This window comes from Sphaeramia orbicularis, chromosome 5 (assembly GCF_902148855.1).
Source record: "Sphaeramia orbicularis chromosome 5, fSphaOr1.1, whole genome shotgun sequence".
In the NCBI taxonomy this organism is placed as follows: Eukaryota; Metazoa; Chordata; class Actinopteri; order Kurtiformes; family Apogonidae; genus Sphaeramia; species Sphaeramia orbicularis.
Window position 1 is genome coordinate 30,322,078 of NC_043961.1, and position 21,080 is coordinate 30,343,157.

Genomic DNA, 21,080 nt, shown 5'->3' on the forward strand with positions numbered 1-21,080 from the left:
TTCTCTGCCTAGCCCAAATAGAGGAATAACATTTCTCCTTCAGAGGAACCTGATGCTGCCAGGCAGGCTACAGATCCTTCATGCCAGTGGGAACCCATGAGAGAAACCTGATTCCCCTTTGTAGTGCTGTCATCAGCAGCAGTGAAGCCTCAACTCAGGAACAGAGAAAGGCCTATTGTGCAGAACAAAAACACAGCCCACTGGAAACAGGATGACAGGTATCACTGCTCAAGAGGAAGGAAACCTCCCGGAATAATGAGAATCCTTAAATCTGTACTGTCACATGTAAACAATACTTTCTTGCATTTCCTGATTGAACCACAAGAATGAAATGTCATTCCCTGGTTCCCTAGGCTTTATTATGGTCTTTAAGATTTCTTCAAAACCATAAAAAGACAAATTAAAATGTTTAAATTCTTCTCACATGGAAACACACAAAAAACACACCAAATATAGATTTCATTGACCTGCTAGCAGCTTCCCTTTCATCTTTTGTGTGTTATTCTTCATTTACAAGGCCTGTGAGGAAGTGCAGCAGAAGGCACACATTGTGAAACCTGAAAAGAGCATTAGTGTGCATTTGTGTAGAACAGAAAAATGAACTTCCTAATTGTTGGTCATCACCTAGGTCAATAACTCAAAACAGTGAACTATGTGAGGATTTTACATGATTTTTAGCAGATGAACTGCTGACTGAATGAAACCACAGCATTGACATAGCCTGGGTTTCCATGCTGCTGAGGGTGTAATTTGGTCAGCCAAGCCCTCCTAATGGACATATGTAGGCTCTGACTGCTGGGGAAGCGTGCCATTCGAAATGAAGCATGTTTTGCAGGGGAGCGTCGTCCTTCCCTGTGATGTCGTGCCGCCTGGCCTCAGCCTCAAGCAGAATGCTTCACTCTGTGGTTAACCATTGTCCCAACCCCAGCCTTTATCCAGGGGCCTCCCTCTCCCTCCCAGCTCTGATGGCTTAAAGCTCCTTTTAGGGAGAGCCCTGAACCAGAGCTGAAGGAGAGACACCGCTTTACTGCTTCAGTTCTGTCAGGAATGTTTTGCCTTGCCAGACATGTAACTATGCTCTGTGTTTGCAATGTTTTTTTTGTTTGTTTTTACAAAATTAGCATCAGAAACAGTGCCAAAGTGTGCAAATCAAGAGAAAAGCCCCAGGAAAATATGATGCCGATGTGCATGAGTGACAAGGAGGACTTTTAAAAGCATGCTTTAACAAAAAGAGAACTCTGAACCACCAGCTGCAGCTCTGCATTTGACAGATGCATTTGGAAAAATAGGTCACACACACCAGAAGTGTGCCCTTCCCACTAAGAAACCATGAGCAATTGGAGAATTATTCTCTAAGTATTCCCAGCTCTTTGAGTGGCTTCATTCGTTGTGGTTTGCTCAAAGTGAGGGACCCCTCTGTGGTTCATTTCAGTCTGTGGGGAGGAACAATGCTGTGAATGTATGACTACAGTCAAAGTGAAGATAACTGTCTATTTTTAATGCTACCAAGTTCTGCCCACTTTTCTACCGCTATTCTTACGAAGTCCATAACAATAGTGCAAGATTCATAACTGGTGTCTGAATGGATTTACTGTGAGGAGAGAGAAAACACTAGTGTTTATAGTGATAATAGAGAAACTAAACCCTCAGTGTGTGGTCTGAAACACAAACAGCATTTACTGCTATCAGGAACAACTACTGGTTAAAACCACCAATAAATGAAGTGCCTTTAACCAGTTAAAAACATTCATGTTGGTTCATCCTGAATATTACTGTACGATACATATAACATATGAATGCCTATAAGTCACATCCACCCCCTCTTATCTCCCCACCTTCCTAATATAAAAGCATTTCTGTGTAAACATTCTAAGCATGGATGCCCCATTTTTTCTAAGCTGCTCTAGTTTTCCTTGGTTTCAAAACAAACAAATGTGCCACAACATAACAGCAAAGTATTTTTTGGTTCTACATTTTTAAAACTAAAATTACACATCTACTGTTAGGAAAAATTAATAAACATTGCTGATTTATGGAACAAAAAGAAAAGGATTATGTGGCATCTTATGTTAGCCTTTTAATTATTAGTATTGTCCACTGCTGGAGAGCAAATCATTCAAGGTACTGAAGCATGGGCTCATTAGAGGCTGCTGACCTTTGATTGGAGAAGGACATTAACATTTCAAACACTGTTTGTAGTTATTATCATCTTACTGGATGAGTGAATGTGTGATAGAAAGTCCCAGAGCAGGTGGGATTGTTTGGTTCAGCCAACCAAAAACCCAACTTTTCTAATTCAAGTTAAACCTTTAATCTCGCTGCAGCTATAATCTACATCTGGCCTACAGTGCATTTCCACCTGTTTGTTTCTGTTTAGAGATGAGCTGCCTGCTCATGGGTTATCCTCAGACAAAACCTCTGGAAGAGGAAAGGCAGAATAATACAGCAGCTGAAGTAGTCAAGCTCCTGTGGAGTCGTACAATCACATAGTAACACTCAAAACAATTGGAATAAATGTATGTTATGTACATAGTATACATTTGAAGAGGACTTGAAACAATGAATACTATTACTGTAGTTTATTTTCTTTGTACTTTAGGTGAGATACGCCATTGCAGCAAAACTTGTTATTCACTTGCATTTATAAGAAAATTAAGTTGTATTTCACTATTTTTCAATTTGTCACCAGCAGGCAAAGCCATCTTCAAACCAGCTAGCTGCTGACATCAGGGGGTTGGTTCATCTCTGCTGTCAGTTTGTTCAGCAGTAGGAGTTACTGAAGGAAAAACATAATTATTGCGAAATCTGTCAAAGTCGCCACTCACATTTCATGCCACCATGACATGCTCAGATTATTACAATAATACTACATTAAATTTGATCATAGTTAAAATGACAGGTCCGACCTGATCAGGTTCAGATTATCTAAAGGGACTGGATGTTGTTTGTTTGATCACATTACATCTTGTTATTGGGCCGTTTATGTGAAGTTAAATAACTGCAGTTTGTGATAGAGGTGCACAGAAAGCTAACGGCTAATAGCAGAGACAGTGTTTTTGAAAAAAGTTTTTTTTTTTCCCAAACAATCTAGTGTTCTGATAAATTGTAGTGAATAACATGTTTTATCACAGTGCCATATACTGTCAAGGCCGTAAGTATTTGTACAATGATTCAAATTTAGTGATGTTGCCTCTGTACACAGTGGATCTGAAATGAAGTAATCAAGCTGTGATTGAAATGTCGATTTTAATTCAAGCGAAAATATTGCACCAATCATTTTTGAATTATAACCATATATATATTTGGACAGTGTCTATGTGACACAGTTGTAAAATATATGGACCTGACTGTATTAACTAGGGTACAAAGAGAATAAACCACAGCAATATTGTTCGGTGTTTACCTTTAAAGCCTCAGCACTGCCTGTAGATGTCTATGATAACCTTCCAGTCTGATGCAAATATTGTTTTCCTTTGTGAGTTTGACTTGGTTGTTTCTCATTAATAAACTCTAACTGTTTGATATACTGACTATAATTAAGTCCAGTGTGTTTTTCCCTCAACCTTCAAATGATGTTTCACAAAGCAAAATGAATGTGAAAAGCAACATTAATCCTATAAACGTCCTAATCAGTGGTTTTCTGGAACACTAATCTAATGACGGGTAATATTATTTTCTCAGACCACAATCAAAAGCCTTTTTCTTTTGAACTGTAGAGAACTGGGATTTAATCCATATAAATTAAAAAGCACTTTATTCAAAACAATTCATTAAGTTGAACTACTGAATGTTAATAGAGAAACATCTGTGTATATGTGTCTGTGGATACATTAATACACAATTTCATTGTAAGACCTCATGAACTATTTATTTCAAAGTCATGACAGAGTGCATATTAGTTTATAAATCACAAGTTAGTCTGATGATCTGACAGCGATTGTCCTTTAATGTTCTGCATAGACAGTTTCATTACTGCTGCTGCTATACATCAACTACAGCTTTGTTATGACATTATAGAGGAGACAATATACTCATAATATAGACATTAACATTCCTGACCTCAGGTCCATACATCATCATTATCAGGCCTTCACCTCATCCACTGGACACCTGCTCCACATAGAACTGGTCCTACACCTTTTGGGGACAGGATCTGAAAGCTCAGTGGACACTTGTCTCCTCTCAGAACAGGAAAACGACTGAAAACAATACCAGGATGTTGGAGATCCCTGAACTTTGACTGTCTAGCACTGCTGCTGGAACAGAAAAAATAATGGAAGTTTGGGCTGAGTAGAAATGAGACAAAACTAAACTATTTGATGGTGATAACACTATCCAGTCACTTTGTAAGCATTGCCCATGTAGACATGAGAGGTGTCTTCATCATACACATCAAGGAGAACAGTATGAATTGAAGTTTTCACTGATAAAAATGTATCAAACCCATTCACATTTATGTTCCTGTCAATGAAAATTCACTGCTTTATGGACTTTATGGACTCAGTAAGTGCACCTACTTCCGGATCTTCCTACTTAGTTTATTAAGAGTGACAACAGCTGAGTGATTTGTGATGCTATCCAAAATCTGATTAGAACAAAGTGCTTAGTGCACACTCTTACATGCACCAACCCACTCATGCATCTCTGTGAACTTGGAGGAAAGAGTTATGTGGATTCACACAGGAAAAAAAACGGGACAAACTTTAGAAAAATCAATGTTTTTAGCAATTAAATCCTCATTATTCGAGCTGAATGTAATTTGCATAAATCAAAACTGAAACAGTGAACGTCACATCCATAGACGACACAGCTTTCAGCTTCAGCTGATCACATTACACTATCAACAACTATTCAAACAGTTAAAAAACTAAACTCAAATCACACTGAACTCACTGTCATTTCTTCAGTCCTTAGGAAATTATTATGATTATTATTTCAAAAAAGAGAATATCATGCTATTTAAAATGAAGATGAATGCCCCACTAATACCCCATTCCTATCTACATATAACCACGCATACTCCAATTAAAAAAAAAACTCCAATTAAAAAAAACATACATACAATACAGCTTCCATCTTTCACTCCTTTAACCTTTAAAGTTAGGCTTTGTGATACTTACACTACTGTAGTTGTAGTAAAAAAAAACTTTAATTCTGTATTTTTTGTATTGTCTTACATACTATTTAAAAGTAGGTGTGTTTCTCCCTTTTTTTTTTTTTTGAGCATGCAACTCTACCCTAGCCTTGTTAACCAACGTTGGTTTGTGTACATCACACAGACCAGACTGTAAACAGCCACCATGGCGTGCATCACATACTGTGGTAAAAACCCTAAATGAGATGTATATTGTGAATGCACTGTTCATGGCTCCTAAAGCCTGAATAATACCAGCATATCCCACATGTCTCAATTGAAATATGTTGCCTAATGTAGAATATCCAATCAAAATATGCTGTTTACATGACCCTTGACAAATTCAGAATACCGTTATATCTGGAAAAATCGTGGAATATTAGTGAGTGTGTGAAAATAGTAATAGCTTGTAATGTATTTGTAGCATGACACATTTATGAGCTGAGAACAAGATCAGACACATAATCATGACATAAAAGCAAAACTTGTGCCTCCTCAACTTAAATCAGTACACCAGCAGTCACACTAACATTGAAGAGTCATACATTTGTCAATGAAAACATAAATGTCTAATGACTTAAAGTTAGCATTTGTTTTAAATGGCCTGTTTACTAGTGTAATTACAGTATTTTACAGAGTGTTACATCTAAGCATTGCACTAACCCTTGGGTGTGAAGTACTAATGTCACTAACACAAGTCGCTAGGTTAGTGAGTTTATTTCAGTCCATTTATAGCGTCTGTCCGCACCGAAGTGTTTGGTTTTAGTCTGCAGCAACTTGTAGAGGTTGTGTAACATGTTGCTTTCCTGCCGCTGAATAAATAAAGACAAAGAATTACCGTAAGTCTGTCAGCTGCAGGTCTGGATTCTGAACTCCAACATGCAGAGAGTCTGATTTACACAGATGCTGAAGAGTTATGCCAGTGAGAAAACATTTTTGACTCATTATAACACTCCAGCAGGACAAATTAGGCCACAGTTTAGGTAATTAGTGGAAACACTGCAGCAGCATGTACAGGAAAATGGTGCTCATTTCATCCAGATATTATAAATACTGTAATAATGTTGCCATCACACAGAAACCACAGAAAACTTCCTTGTAACTCAACTAATTTGAGAGAAAAAACTGTGAGAAAATTGTGATTCAAGTTGTGGATGGTGAGTCGACCCCAAGAGATTATCACATGATCTTTTTGCCCAGATTGCCTAAACCAATACCAACAGTGCAGGATCTTACTGATCAAGTCAAAATGAAACTGATGAGCTGCAGTGAAAGAGAGGGATTTTCTATACAGCATTCTGAAGTAACAAGGCTGCAAGTGGCAGGGCTCATTTCACTGCAGGATAATAGATCTAAAACTCTATGTCTATGTTTGACTGCAGATAATTACAGCCCTGTTTACAATTAAGTGTTTCTCTCCACAGATTCAGCTTTGTGCCTTTTTACAGTATTGAATACAGTCTACATGAGTATGTGTAGTAGGGATAAATTATAAATCATAACCAGCCTCAGTAGGTATTAAACACTTTGAGAATAGTGTCCTTGGGCATTCACATCACCAGGCAGTAAGACACACACACACTGTGGAGACACACACACACACACACCAGACAAAAGCAACTCCGAGCCAAATTCACTAACCTAATCCCCATCTCAGCTCTGCAGTATCTGCTCTCTACACTGCAGAGCCAAATTCACATAAAAAGCAGACAAATGCAACCCTCATCCAGACCTGAATTCAACTCTCTCTGTCCTTCGCACTGAGTCTCATGAAACAAGTTCCAGTCGTTGAACTAATCCCCCACTTCTCTGTTCTGTTTTTAATCCCCTAATGATTAATGCAATTTTGGAATCAAGAGTGCATGCTCCTGATGTCACTTCCTTCAGTGCTGGATCTATCGTGCCTGTTCCCTCATTAGGCCAGAGCGCTGCAGCACATGTAGTTAAAGATAAGACAACAGAACCTGAGACCAATCAATGACTGGGCAGAGGTGAACTGATGGTGCATCCAGCAGCCACATGTCAGCTGTCAGTCTGTGCATCGTCCTTCACTCTTAATCCTCCATCCTAATTATCTGCTGCTCTGCTGGATTTTCCACAGGCTTTTTTGTCAAACTTAAAATCAATCAAGTCTGTAAAAATAATCTGGTTTTGCGCTTTTTTATATTTGACTTCCCTCAGTCGCTATGTTTACAGGTACAAGATTATTCCACTATTTCATGCAAGTCATGTAAACAGCGGATTTCAGTTGGATATTCCAAATTAGGCCTCTTTTCTAATGCTAATTAAGTATTTTCTGGTTAAAATGCAGTGTTTGGATTAATACTGAACGGCTTTAAACAAAATTTATATCCCAGTATTTTTACCCTCAGCCCTTGCCGCAGGGTATTGTACGGTGGCCGACAAGGGCCAAACACATTGCAACGGCCCAATGCACCTCAGTTAGAGAAAACAGCTGCAAGTACAGGAACGATGCAAATTCACAAACTCAAACACAAGTCTAAATGAGGTACAAAAAGAGGAACGTGATGCAAATGAAAAAATGCGCTGCAAGACACAAGAACACATGCATAATCATCAAATGCTCTGCAAATAGAGAAACGATGCAAAGCACAAAACGATTCAAACCAAGAAAACATCTGCAAAGGAAATACGCTGCATAACTACACACTACAACGGAAGTGCTCCAAACCTGTAGGGTGCGCTGTCTGCGCTGTCTGCGCTGTCTGAAGAGCATTCTGTAGCTGTCTTCTGTCTAAAATGTCTGCAGTGTCTTTTTTTCATGGATGAGACAACAATTTTTCAGTCTCCCAGTTCAGTGCTAGTTTTACCAGAATATCTGGGAAGATGCAGCAAATAACTAAACAGGCAGTTGATCCATCATATTAGTTAAAGGTGTCACATTTTGGTAAACCCACTTTTATCAGTCTTTGGTACATTTATTTGTAAATTTGGGGACCCTAATAGTTCAAAATCTTTGAATTTGAACCCTTCAGGAGCTGCAAAACTATCTTTATGTTCCTTCTGGAAAAAATTGAGTGGATTTCTACAACCCGTTTTAATTCCTTCTTAATTTGTTACATCTACAACTAGTTACATAACGACATTTGCACATATAAGGTCAAGACTTCCGACGAACATTTCTCAGAGTACCCCATAAATACTTGTCAGCAGCAGCGGTTGCAGTCCATACTGAAAATATGTCCAAACTTTGAGCCGATTACCTAAAATATTCAGTTTTTGGTTGTATTAATAAACACACATGGCTGCATGGGACAGAACAGCACAGCCAACAACCTGGAGTGGGTGGGGTGTTAAGTGGTTCATGTGCATTTAAAGGGTAAAAATGCTAAAAACGACCTTTCTCGTGTCATTACTCAGAAATAGCATTGAAGATGGACCTGTGGAGTTGAATTAATGAAGAATTCAGACCCAAGCATAGCATTTACAGTTTATGTAGACCACAGGGAAATGTTTTAAAATGCATAATTCCATTTAAAAAAAAGCAAAATATCACCCCTTTAAATGTTCTTCAAGTCAGAATTACTTCAAAAAGGATGTTTCCAGTTCATCTATGCACATGTATTCCTTTGTGAGAAAATGCAAAAAAAAAAAAAAACCCTCAAGTGAGTGAAAAAACTTCTGTAAACTCTTGCTATTTCCACATTTTCAACATGCGTATTAAATATATTCATGGAAATCCACGTAAAGACAGCAATATTCTGTACATTTAACAAATTGTTTGACAAGAAATCCTTTAGGATACCTATTGCTGGTATTTAAAATGCACCACTGTCTCATTTAAGCTTTCTGAACAGTAATAAACCTTTAACTGCTCTGCTCTCAGGGACAACACCCATCACAATACATTAAACACTAACATTTGCCTTTTCGTCTTCACACTGTGATAAGAAAAAAATCATGTGAGACTTTCTCATTTGTCTCACATTGATTTTCTCTCTATCGCCGTCAGGACATTTTATGCCTCTGATGCTATAGGAAAGCCCAGGCATAAGCCACAAGCGGAAACACACCCTCTAAGCTGTCCATCACTGCTGTATCCAAGATCCAGCTCTGTAGGACCAGGCTGAGAGGTGTCTCCATGGCAACACGGGCGTGCACCAGTCCCCAGGGAGCAGCTTATTGGAGAAGAGGTGGAGTCTGAAGGATGTGGATGGGTGGCAGACGTGAGTGAAAAGGCACGTGAACGTTCCACGCATACAGACATGTTATCAATGTGTAAATGAGGCTAATAAGGAAACGACTGTGAAGCAGCAGCAGCAGCACCTGATCAAAACAGCCGTACCAATTTTACATTCATTACCCTTAGAAATGACCGTATCAGCCACTACATTGAAATGAATCTGTATTAGCCATTAACCAGGGGCATAAAACATCAAGGTTATTAATTATTCAGTGAATTTTACAATATTTTGCTCTTGTGATAGTAGCAACAATAGTCTGTCTAAATGAGAACACGCTGAAAGAGATGTTAGGGTTCAATTAAAAACAGAAGAATGACGGCAGTGAAGAGCCACGACCCTTTGATGAAATATTTTCCCGAATCACATCTATTGCAGCCACGTAATTCAACATGTTCCTGGTATAAGTTATTTTAGTCCACATTCCTGAGACATCAGAAATACACTACAGTAAACAAATCATTACAAAAAAATGGAAGAATCCTACAGTTTTGTGCTGCTAATAACTAACCAGCTAAACTATCCTGTTCCACATACGCTTCTATTTCTACTGTCACTGCGGAGCTGGAAATAGGTACACTCTTTAATTATCTGAAGTTGACTGTGGGACATGTGTTTCAGTGGGACATCACATACTTAATCTAGAAGGTCCCAAGTAGAACTTAGCTAATCACTTTGGACTTTTTTTTTTTTTTTTTTTTTGAAGAATGGTTATTTTTGCACAGCTGGCCTGTTTTGTCAGTTTTTGTTCATGGTCTCTTAACATGAAGTCATTTTAATTCTGGCTTTTATAATCAAATAGAGCAGCATCTCACCAGGGATACTGTTAAGGTTGTGTAATAATGACAACTAAATTATTTCCTGTCACGCTATGTGTTTCTCAACTTGCTAAAAGTTACTCAATATTTCTCCATTTTCTCTTTACATTTGTGATAATGATTTTAAAATGTTAAAGAATGTAGGTGATTCAACTTCTGGTCTTTCACTTTTACACCTTCAAATCCACAAACCACACAAACACTAGTTACATAACATCAAATCATCAAACCTGAAGAGTATACACCCTCACAACATGGAAACTGTAATTATTTTGTCCACTAGTTATTTATTTCATATTGTAAAAAAACAAACAAACTGATGAAAGTGGTTCAGTATTCTCTCAAGGTTATGAATGTAGCATCCATCCAAACACCCCACATTAATAATTTTCCAGCAGAATGCAGTGATCCACTTACACCACAAATTACATTGATATCACTCAGTCCAACATCCATTCAAAGAAGAATTATGGGTTTTATTTGCTTGTTTCTATACAATAACAAGGAGGAGCTTTCATAAGTACCTTATGTTGTTGTTTTTTACCACCTTATGTTGCCTTTTATCATCTTATGTTGTATTTATTAATTAATTTATTTATTTATTTACAGGCATTTTAAATATTTTTACTACATGAAAGGTTGAGCACTTTATTACTTTCATTTTAGTTGTAGTCTGTGTATGTGTTGCTTTGGTATCTGTGACCGTGGACCACAATATAGCCTATCACGTGTTAAATTTTTACTTTTTTTATATGGAAATAACAATAAACTGACTCTGATTGTGAGTATGACTGGTGTCTCAAAGCACAATCATGTTTTAGAGTAAAATTAATGTTTCAAAACCTTGTAAATAAGTTTCAAACCTCACGTGTACAGCAGTGCATTATTCAGACGATATTGACAGACAATTAGAAGTGAAATCATGGACTGACTGGCACTGAATAACTAAGGAAATTGAACTGTTTTTATGCTTGAATGGGCCTTTATCATCTTCATCAATGCCAGCAGACAAACCAAAAAAACAACTATTGTGAGACTGTTACTGGAGCAGATCACCCACTTAATGAAAGCCTGATTATCTTTCCAGACACACAGAACAAACTCTCAATTTATCAAATGGCAGCTGCAGTAATTAGACTATAATATATATAAACAGACAGACAGACAGACAGACAGACAGACAGACAGACAGACAGACAGACAGACAGACAGACAGACAGACAGACAGACAGACAGACAGACAGATAGATAGATAGATAGATAGATAGATAGATAGATAGATAGATAGATAGATAGATAGATAGATAGATAGATAGATAGATAGATAGATAGATAGATAGATAGATAGATACGAGAAACAGCAATGTTACAAGACCTACACCGCAAAAAACTCTTACAGGATCCGCCTTGATGGTGACACAAGACCTGATGACAACTGAGAGTGAGATGAATGTATTGTTTTTAATGGGTTGAAAACAGATGTGCCATATATATGCACTTGGCGAGTTCATATTTTAATAAAATGTCATGCTCTAAAACTCTTGAGGTGTCAGAGCATAGAAAAGAAAATGCAAAATGTTGTCACTATCATGGTGAATAAACACAGTGTCAAAGTCCTACTTTCTTGTCAGCATTATTTGTTCCAAAGTACAAAAAGCGTAAGGACTTTACTTCCTTGAGATATTATGAAATCTTAAAGAGACAGCAACAGAGCAAGTTGAACTGACTATTTGTCTGAATGGTCACTGCTACACCACACACACCAACCCAAAATAAAGCCCAAATTTTATTGGACCACAGAATAAACAAGCTGTCCCACTAAAGATTATTCTGACTTAATAGCTTCTGGGTTATTTTTCTTTGCAAATGTTCTCTCAGTCAGCAGCAGGTTTGCCAAACAAGCTGGCAGCCGCAGGATCCTCAGCTAGTGAGTCAGTTAGACCATTTCAACTCCCAACATGTCGGCTTTAAGCTGCCCAGCACAATACTAACAGGTGGGTGATCAGACTGCATAACAAAGCATTCTACAAAAATACATGTAACCTAAAGTCATTTTAGTTAACATCAAGTCAGCATGCCCATGAATGTGCCTATGTAGATATGAATGTCTGGTTCTGGGTCACAGGCTGTATCTAGTGGTGATTATTAGCGGCTTATGAACAGTATAGAACATTTTCAGTATTTATCTCACTTAAGCAGAGTGTCTGTCTGTAGCCCGAAGCCAAGACAAACATAGACATACCTAGTGTCTCATATCATTAGCATCAGCATTTGACCAAACCCTCGAAATATTTTAAGGTCACTGTAAGACCCTATCTACCATGTACTGTAGTTGTATTTTCTTATAAACAATTAGGTCAAACCACAGGAGGTTTTTTTGAGATGAGACCTCTGTTAGTCTATAACCTGAGATACAAGTGTTCCAGGAAGCTGTAAAGTGTATGACATGTTATAAGACTATAGATATATGGTTTTCAAATGTGGCTGAACAGTTCATCAAAATATCAAATTACAATATGACCAAGTGAAATATATATATATAAAAAAACAGAAGTAGTCTTTTTTTTTATTATTTAACTCATAAAGACCCAAACATCCATCACCAACCAAAACCATCTACTGATCTAAACTGTTTAATACCTGTTGATTCACTAATCCTTTCAATACATGTAAATTATTGGTGCAAAATGTAGTTTGTCATCTTTTCATGGTCATCAGATATGATCTATTTTTACATTCAAAGGCTCTGTAGTGAACGTGGAAACGCCGACATCTTCGACAAGATTGATTAACCAGTGAAACCCATGGAGTTGGATCCATGACAGTGGATGGAAATGCTTGTTTTATGTTCAGTTAATGATAGATTTTCCTGAAAAAGTCACTTTTTCTGCAGTTTTCTCTGTTTTTGATACAATGCCCCCAACTTTAATCTGACCTTTTATGAACATCTTCATGATCAGTAAATTAAATATAGGAAAATACCTGATTTATACTGACAAAATGCAAAGTACAGAAGATAATATTATAATAAATGGTGATAAATCCCATAAGAAAGGTTAGATATAGAGAAAATTCATTTGGGAACTGACACAAAAGTAGCGTTGGGCCTTTATGGGTTAAGGTAAAATGTGTCTTAGAAATGACACATTGTGATGCTACAGAGAAGTCCTGATCAGATAAATCTTATTCTCCAAACATAAGGGAAAGTTTTGTTATCAGACACCAGAAAAAAATCTCATCAACCTGTGTTTAATTTTTTCTAAGAAGATTAAATGTATGATTTCTTTGTGCATATTGTTCAGTCCTACTCTGAGCTTCCTCAAAGATTACAAAACATCTCAGGCCAAAGCCTGCCACATACAACCTGTGTAGAACTTTATGAGTTAAGTGTTTTGTGGTTCCACTGGGGATGCAAGCGATGAACAACAAGAAACCTGAACCGAGAGGTGTAAAAACCACATGCCCCTTTCAGTATCACCTCAAATGTGTGTGACAAAATGGCACAGTGGACACTTTGTACATCTGGAGGCCACTGAAAATTTCCATTGGCAGTTGCTGGTATTAATTTTCTTGATCAGAGCAGTTGTTTGCAGCCAACAGGAAAGGCAAATGAAAGAAACACCCGTCTTATATAATTATCACAACATGAAAACTATTCTTCCTCTCCAACATGTCAGCCTGAGAGGGGGCTTGTTTTGTTGTGTGGGTGTGCTGGTGTCAGTGTGGGTAATGGCTGGTGTGGACTTGTCTCTGTAACACAACAGTTTCAGCAAGGAAATGACTAAAATCATAGGTCACAAGATTAACTTAAAGGGCAATTACAACTAAACATCTTAAACGAAAAGAAAAAAATTATGTAATATATCAAATCAATGTTAAAAAAAAAAAAAAAAAAAAAACTGACTTTTACCTTAAAAATGCTGCTGAAAAAACACTTTTACTCATGGTCAAAGATGCCAGAAAAAGAGAGTGCACTCCAAGCACAGTGAATCAGTGAATCATTGCAGAGTCAGATTCAGGGAAGCAAACCTGCTGTCAACATACAGCACAGGACTGGCTGGATCAGCAAAAAGATGTAAACATGGGGGGAAATTAATAAAAATGAGCCATACTGGATATAACTGCTTCTTTCCAACTTTTCTTACACATTTTCTATTATCAACACTTCAACTCCAGGGAGTTGACAGATGAGTGCTGCACTTTTGAATCAGTTTTGCAAATTGCATAAAGTTCTGGTTTGCTTCACCAATGCCCTACTGATAGAGGACTTGGAGTTTCTACTGGAGCCATATTCTAGGCCCAGGACCTCACGTAAACAGCTGCTAATCGTTAAGGCCGAGAACAACACTTCACAAGCTGCGGCGAGAGGAGGCAGAGCTACGGTCCAGAAACCACACAGCGGTCTGCTCCAAAACAGAGTCCAGGCTCCTCAGTCAGACCCTCTGTGTTCCCTCTCTATTGACATGCTAATACTGGATCTGCCAGCTGAACAGCTTGAATAAAGTGAACACCATCTCCCAGGGTTCTTCAGAGACCTGGGCTTTGCCAGCCAGCCTCGAGGGTCGTCAAGAATTCATTAATGGCAGGGGGTTAGGATTTTAGTGATATAGTTTATTACACTGCAACAAAGGATATTAAATTTAACAAACTGAATGGGTTGTCATGTTGTGTATGGTTTCTTACCTGCAACCTGATATTAAACCAAAGCGCAGCTGCAAACTGTGCTTCTTCTGTGTTGGTAAATTAATGCCATTACAAAGTAATTCTTTCTGCTGCCTATTAACCCCCATACATAATAAAGCAACCCTGACATCCAGTTATGACCCAATCAATGACACACTGGAGTTTTGACCCCTCCTGCCATGAACACATTAACCATAAAGCAATAAGTCAAAAAAAGACAGGTGCTATGTCCACAATGAATTTCATTACACTTCCCTCACTGCTTGCTTCAACTCATAACATTGCCATTGTTGTGAGGCGGTGACTGTCAGCAGCAGAGCCCTCTGTGTCTGTAGGCTACACAACACACCAGCTGTGAATGAGAAACAAGCTGCATTCTCCATAAATTAACATCCTTCCTCCTCACACGGTTCAAGGGCCCTGTCTAATGGAAAGAGGCAGAAGACAGGGTCTGGATCTATGAAACAAGAGCTCTGCTCCCACGACACAGTCTGATCCAAGCTGAATAATTGATGCCTGAATTTAGGAAAAGTGGCCTGGAGTAAAGTGGAAAGCTGCAGGAAAAGCTGGGCATTGATATGGTAAAAATAAGGCATGTTTTAGACATTAGAGCAATTTTCTCAATGACTGGCACATGACACAGGAGAAAACTGGACAACAAAGGTCTAATGGTTGTGAATTAGCAGCCTCTTATCAGACTTGCAGCTAACACCGTCTACACAAAGGGGAGTGTGTCTGTGGATCAATGCTACATACAAATCCAACAGCTCTCACACAGCTCACATCTAAAGGTACAGACTCAAACGTGACTCATGGGATGATCAAGTAAAGCCCCTGAGATTTAACATTAGTGAACCCAGAGCAATCAGAATGAGTTCAGGGGCTTAAAACTGAACACCAGCTCCACTTAAGGAAATATCTGTATACAGCTGCTACATTCTGTTTGTTATATCCACAGAAGAGCAAACTGCCACTTATGTCATGAGTGTTTATTTGAGACATGCATTTCTTGCGCTGCCCTTTAAAGCTGTCTGTGTGATCATGAAATATTGTTTCACAGTTATTAACTATATCTATTTAAATCAGGTTTCCCTATTCGCCTGTCTTCACCGCTATACAAGCACATATTAGTATTCACAGGGGGATATCAGAGAATTCAATATAAGTGTCAGTGTTTACTATGACAATGACAGCTGAACTGAACTGAGATAAACCTTATAGAGCAATGTTAAATCCCTGAATTCGCACCTAAATCATACCGAAACCCACCAGTCAATGATCAGCAGTTATGACATAATGTTATAACAATAAAGAGTTGTGAAGTGCAGCAAGAGTGAGAAATGACATATTAGAAAAATGATATATTCACTGACAATGAGCTGAAAGAAGAGCACCATGTAATATAAAGCTGACTTTTGTTAAAAGCCTCTAAATGAGGAAGAGTTTAATGTGTCAAATTAAGTGTATTGAATGAATTATCATATGTAATTTCACTCTGTTGTAAAATACACTGCTTGTGAAATACAGTATCTTTATTCACACTGACACAGCAAGGTAAAAGCAGGCCACAAAATGTAAAAGGATGAGGTGCAATAATGCAGCCAGTCCACCATCCTCCACTAATTCCAATACAGCTATCATTTTACCCAGCAACAAAGCATGCAGAACCAGTATCCTAACCACATTGTGACAAATCAAAATTCAGTGCCTAGAATCTCCTATGGCTGAATTAAAGAAGGAAACATTTGCACAGGAGATAGGGAGAAAAAAAACACATGAAAATAACAGGGAGGGTGGCTGCTCACATCACACTCTGACGGTCTGTCATTGGACTGACTGTCACGGTTTACCTGTCATATGACAAGAAAGTCTGTCACTGCTCTGTGATTTAACACTGGTACAGACACACAGTTACAGTGCATGTAAAAACACAGAAATGCACTGAGACATAGACATGCATGCAGGACCCGGGGCTCTGCAGAGACAATGCACACACACACACACACACACACACACACACACACACACACACACACCGCACCTTTCACTTGGGTCTCATACTCCGCTATGATCTCCTTATCCTTCTTGAATTTGGTGGATGACATTGTTCCTCTGTTTTAGGGTGACACCCTGGACGCAGAGGACTCTCTTGGCTCCGATGGTAATCCCCGACTTGCAGCGCTTTCCTCCGTTTTCCTTCTTCTTTTCTTTTCTACTGGCCGTGCATTAAAGAGAACAAAAGCTGCTGTGTCTTGTATCCCACCAGTGAAACAGTCTAAAACCACCGTATGTTATGAAATCAGTGCAGAAAGCTGACTTGAGCAGCAGTCCGGTGTTGCATTCCTGTCTTTTCTTTGCGCCTCGGCTGGGCTTTCCCTGGTACAGGACCCGAGTCCTCCTGGTACCAGTCCACTCACAGGTTTCACAGGCAAAAAAAACACACCAGCGAGCGCAAAACTATAATAACACCATGATGGACGGAGAGGGACGACGCTTGAAGGTCTCAAGCAGTCAAGTCTTTCCACCCTCTGTGGCTGCAAATAACAGACATGCGTACGAGGAGAAAGACACTTCGTACTCTGACAAATTGCGCTGCAGGGAAACAGGAATTTAAAAGACTGTCACGTGAGCCTCCTCATATTGTCACCCCCCCCCCCACCCCCTTCCGCCCTCACACACTCATGCACGCGCACATCCACATAGACACATACGCACACAAATATTGGCACATGCGCATTCACATACATAGACACATGCATAAACATATAGGCACGTGCACACTCATAGGCACGTGCACATACACACATAAATACATGCACGCTCTCATGCACGTGCAAACACAAAAATGTCACAATTTTATTTAAATTGATCACAACCATCTTTTTTTATTCAAACTTCCACACAGTCCAAACACATTATTGAAATCAAAACTACTATACTACCTGTTGGATTGGAGTTGTAAATCCATCATTAATTTTTATGCAGGTAAAAATAAATCTAGACATTTTTTTTTTTCCCTTTAAAGTCTCCATTGCCATGGAAACGACTACACTTTTATTTCTGCATGACTTTCACCGCAGCTACTGTAAAGGAGATGTGGCACATCTCAGCAGAGGCTGTAAAGATAATCTTTGACATGCAGCTCGGTAACACATGGAGAGCAGAAGTAAGAAGGCTGGTGGTTAAATGGTTCACACATGGCATACCATCACTGTTTCTGGTATAATGATAAAGCCACTGCTGCAGTATAGGCTCCTGCAAATATACAGCCCCAAACTGTAAAATCATTTGGATATATACATTCATCTCTACACCCAGGCAGCATTTTTAAGGAAAAGTTGGCACAGTAAAGCATTTACAACTTTGCAATGTCATTTCTTTTTGCAACTCTGATAAAAATGTTCAAGAAAGGAAGACACCAAATGACGAAGTGTTTCAGGTGTAATATTTTTCACCCCAGTCTTCCTGCAAATAATTCTTAAGGTGTGCAACAGTATGGATCTTCTTTATAATATTCTGTGTTGCAAGATGCTCCACACATTCTCTACTGCGATTGGATCATCCAGTCCAGCACCCATACCCTCTTCTTCTTCATGCGGGCCTTTGTGGTTTTGCTTTGTCTTCCTGAATTATATTATGTACAGATGTCCCTGGAGAACTTGTTGTCTTGAAAGTAGTATGTGTTGATCCAGAAACAGTGTACTTTTTAGTGTTAATGGCACATCATGACCTTCACCAAGGTCACACAACCCAAGACCATGATGGACTTTGGCCTCTGGACTTGTTGCTAGTAATAGTCTGGACTGTATATTTCATCTTTGGCACATGGCATCCAATCAGAATAGACTTGAATAATGGTCTGTCTACGATCCATGTTTCCACCGGGTGATGATTCATCCCAACACACGTCTGGACACAGTTAACATAAGGCTTCCCTTTGTAAAGTTTGAACTTGTATTTGTAGATATTAGTGTGTAGTATGTGTGCTCCAGTAATCCTTCGCCTGTGTGGTTCTATGAATGATGTTCCTGATGCAGTGTCATCTGAGGGATTACAGATTATGGAGTTCAGTTTAGCCTTGAATCTTCACTATTTTGATAATTCTGTCACTTTTTTTCCCTTTTTCTTTTGACAAACTGTTGATCCTAGGCCCATTTTAGCCCTTACAGGAGTAGACTTCTCTTGATGCTGTTTTTGCACCAAATCAGGACTACAATCACCTATTCACATCATCTGTTTCAAATCACATCACAAACTGCAGCCTGAATGGAAGGAATTGATGTATAATTGCAAATTAAATGAAGATGACCACACACAACACAGAATATGTTATTTTCATACTGTCTACAGTGAAATACAAATCAATGTACATTTTAACACCATTACTTACTTTTTCAATTTGCCTTTTCCAGACTGTCCAAACTTTTTCTTATTTAGGATTGTACACAAGCCATATTCATTCAAATATGAGGAGTCTCTACAGGCGGGAATATTGGAAACGTTGCTGCAGAAAGCTCATTCAGAAAATGTGGCTGAGAAGAATAAAGAAGACACTCATAATAACCTCAGACTGTTCAATATTCTCAAACAGACCAGTGTTCACAGATTTTGTTTACGCCTGTGCTTAGTGCTGCTGTTCTTTTGATCCAAAAACGATATCTGAATTCATATCCTCAAGAAAAGCAGCTTTCTGAAGCATTGTATTGACAGAGCCTCCTGACAGACACTGTCTTCTCTGTGCTTCAGTGTGATTTTAACATTCCTGGTAACCCTTTTTGTTCTCTGTCACTAGCTGTTCTCATTTGAGGAGGTAATAGGCTGCTGGCTCACAGTGAAGTGGTATGAAACTGCAAAGTGCCACATTGTAAGTACTGCTACCATTTCCATCTAATCTAAAAAGGCTTGACAGAAAACTGAGTGACAGAATTTTTTTATTTGAAAGATTGGGTGAAAAAAAATGCCTTAAATGGACCTCATTGCTATTATTATTATTTTTAATATAAATACCTGATTATTGTTCATTTGCAGTGCTGATTTGTGTAAATCCAGCCTGTATAACAGACAGTTTTTCTAGAAAAGTTGCCTGATTGGAAATAAAACAAAATGTTGTGATGTATTATATGACTATAGTGCATTTCTTCCAAGACATTTTCCACCCCAGTCAAGAAATTAACCCATAAAGACCCAAACCTCCACCGGTGACCAAAAGCATTTACTGATTTAAAATGTTAAATAGTTTCTAAAGCCATAATCTTATCAATACATGTAAATAATTGGTGTAAAATACAGTTTCTCACAATTCTGTGGTCATCAGATATGACCTGTTCAGATATGGACGTTCAGAGGCTCCATAGTGAACATGGAAACACCATCATCTGCTACAACATTGATTCACCAGTCAAACCCCTGGAGCTGGATAAATGACAGTGGATGGAGACACTTGGTTTATGTTCAGTTCATGATACCTTCACTGCAAAACTCACTTTTTCTTCAGTTTTATTTCTGTTTTTTTAGAATAATCTCTGAATTAACTGTGATTTTTCATGAATATGTAAATCAAATATAGGAAATTAAATATAGGAAAACACATGATTTCCCATGAAAAATGCTAAATTGAGAGGATAATATTATAATACATGGTGATGAATCACTTAAGAAAGGTTAAACAGACAGAAAAATTAATCTGGCAACTGTCACAAAAATAACACTGTTTTTTTTATTGGTTAAAATCAATTCCACTTTAACCTGTTTTCTTACCTGTATTCTATATCAGTCTAAAACTCACAATAAACAAATTACCCATTGTCCAAGGTTACAAAAGGAAAGGTTTACCAAATGACAGCCCCCCATGAATGCCTCTTTAATGAACCCTTCCTGCTTCTCATACTCACAGACAAATGCAGGACAACACATTATATTTCTGTATATCAACTGTGTAAAATCCTCTGCTTCCCCAGCTGTGAATGTGTTGTTTGAGCTCAAAATTGTTCCTACAGTGCTTCTCTGCACTCAACATAAAAGGATCTGCCAAAGACTTCTAATGGGAAAAATACTGACTGCAAGTGCAAAATGTTCATGTTAAAATATCTACCTTGTAAGAGCTGTTAAATTGAAATAATGACGAACTTATCAAACTACAGTACTATTAAGGCATTAGTTTTCACCCTGCGACAAAAACTTGCGTGATGAGCTGTGGCTGATGGGCATCTCATTCAGCCACTGGATTATCCCTCCCAGGTACAG

General features: G+C 38.3%; 1 protein-coding gene across 2 annotated transcripts in view; it reads right to left on the reverse strand.

Moving 5' to 3' along the window:
- Nucleotides 1–17,402, reverse strand: part of srgap3 (SLIT-ROBO Rho GTPase activating protein 3) — a 72,705-nt gene extending 55,303 nt beyond the window's left edge. For both annotated transcript variants that reach the window (XM_030134505.1, XM_030134504.1), the window contains exon 1: nucleotides 16,879–17,402. In XM_030134505.1, coding sequence (XP_029990365.1) covers nucleotides 16,879–16,942 — 64 coding nt within the window. In that variant the 5' untranslated portion in view covers nucleotides 16,943–17,402. The remainder of the gene's footprint in view (nucleotides 1–16,878) is intronic.
- Between the last annotated feature and the right edge of the window lie 3,678 nt (nucleotides 17,403–21,080).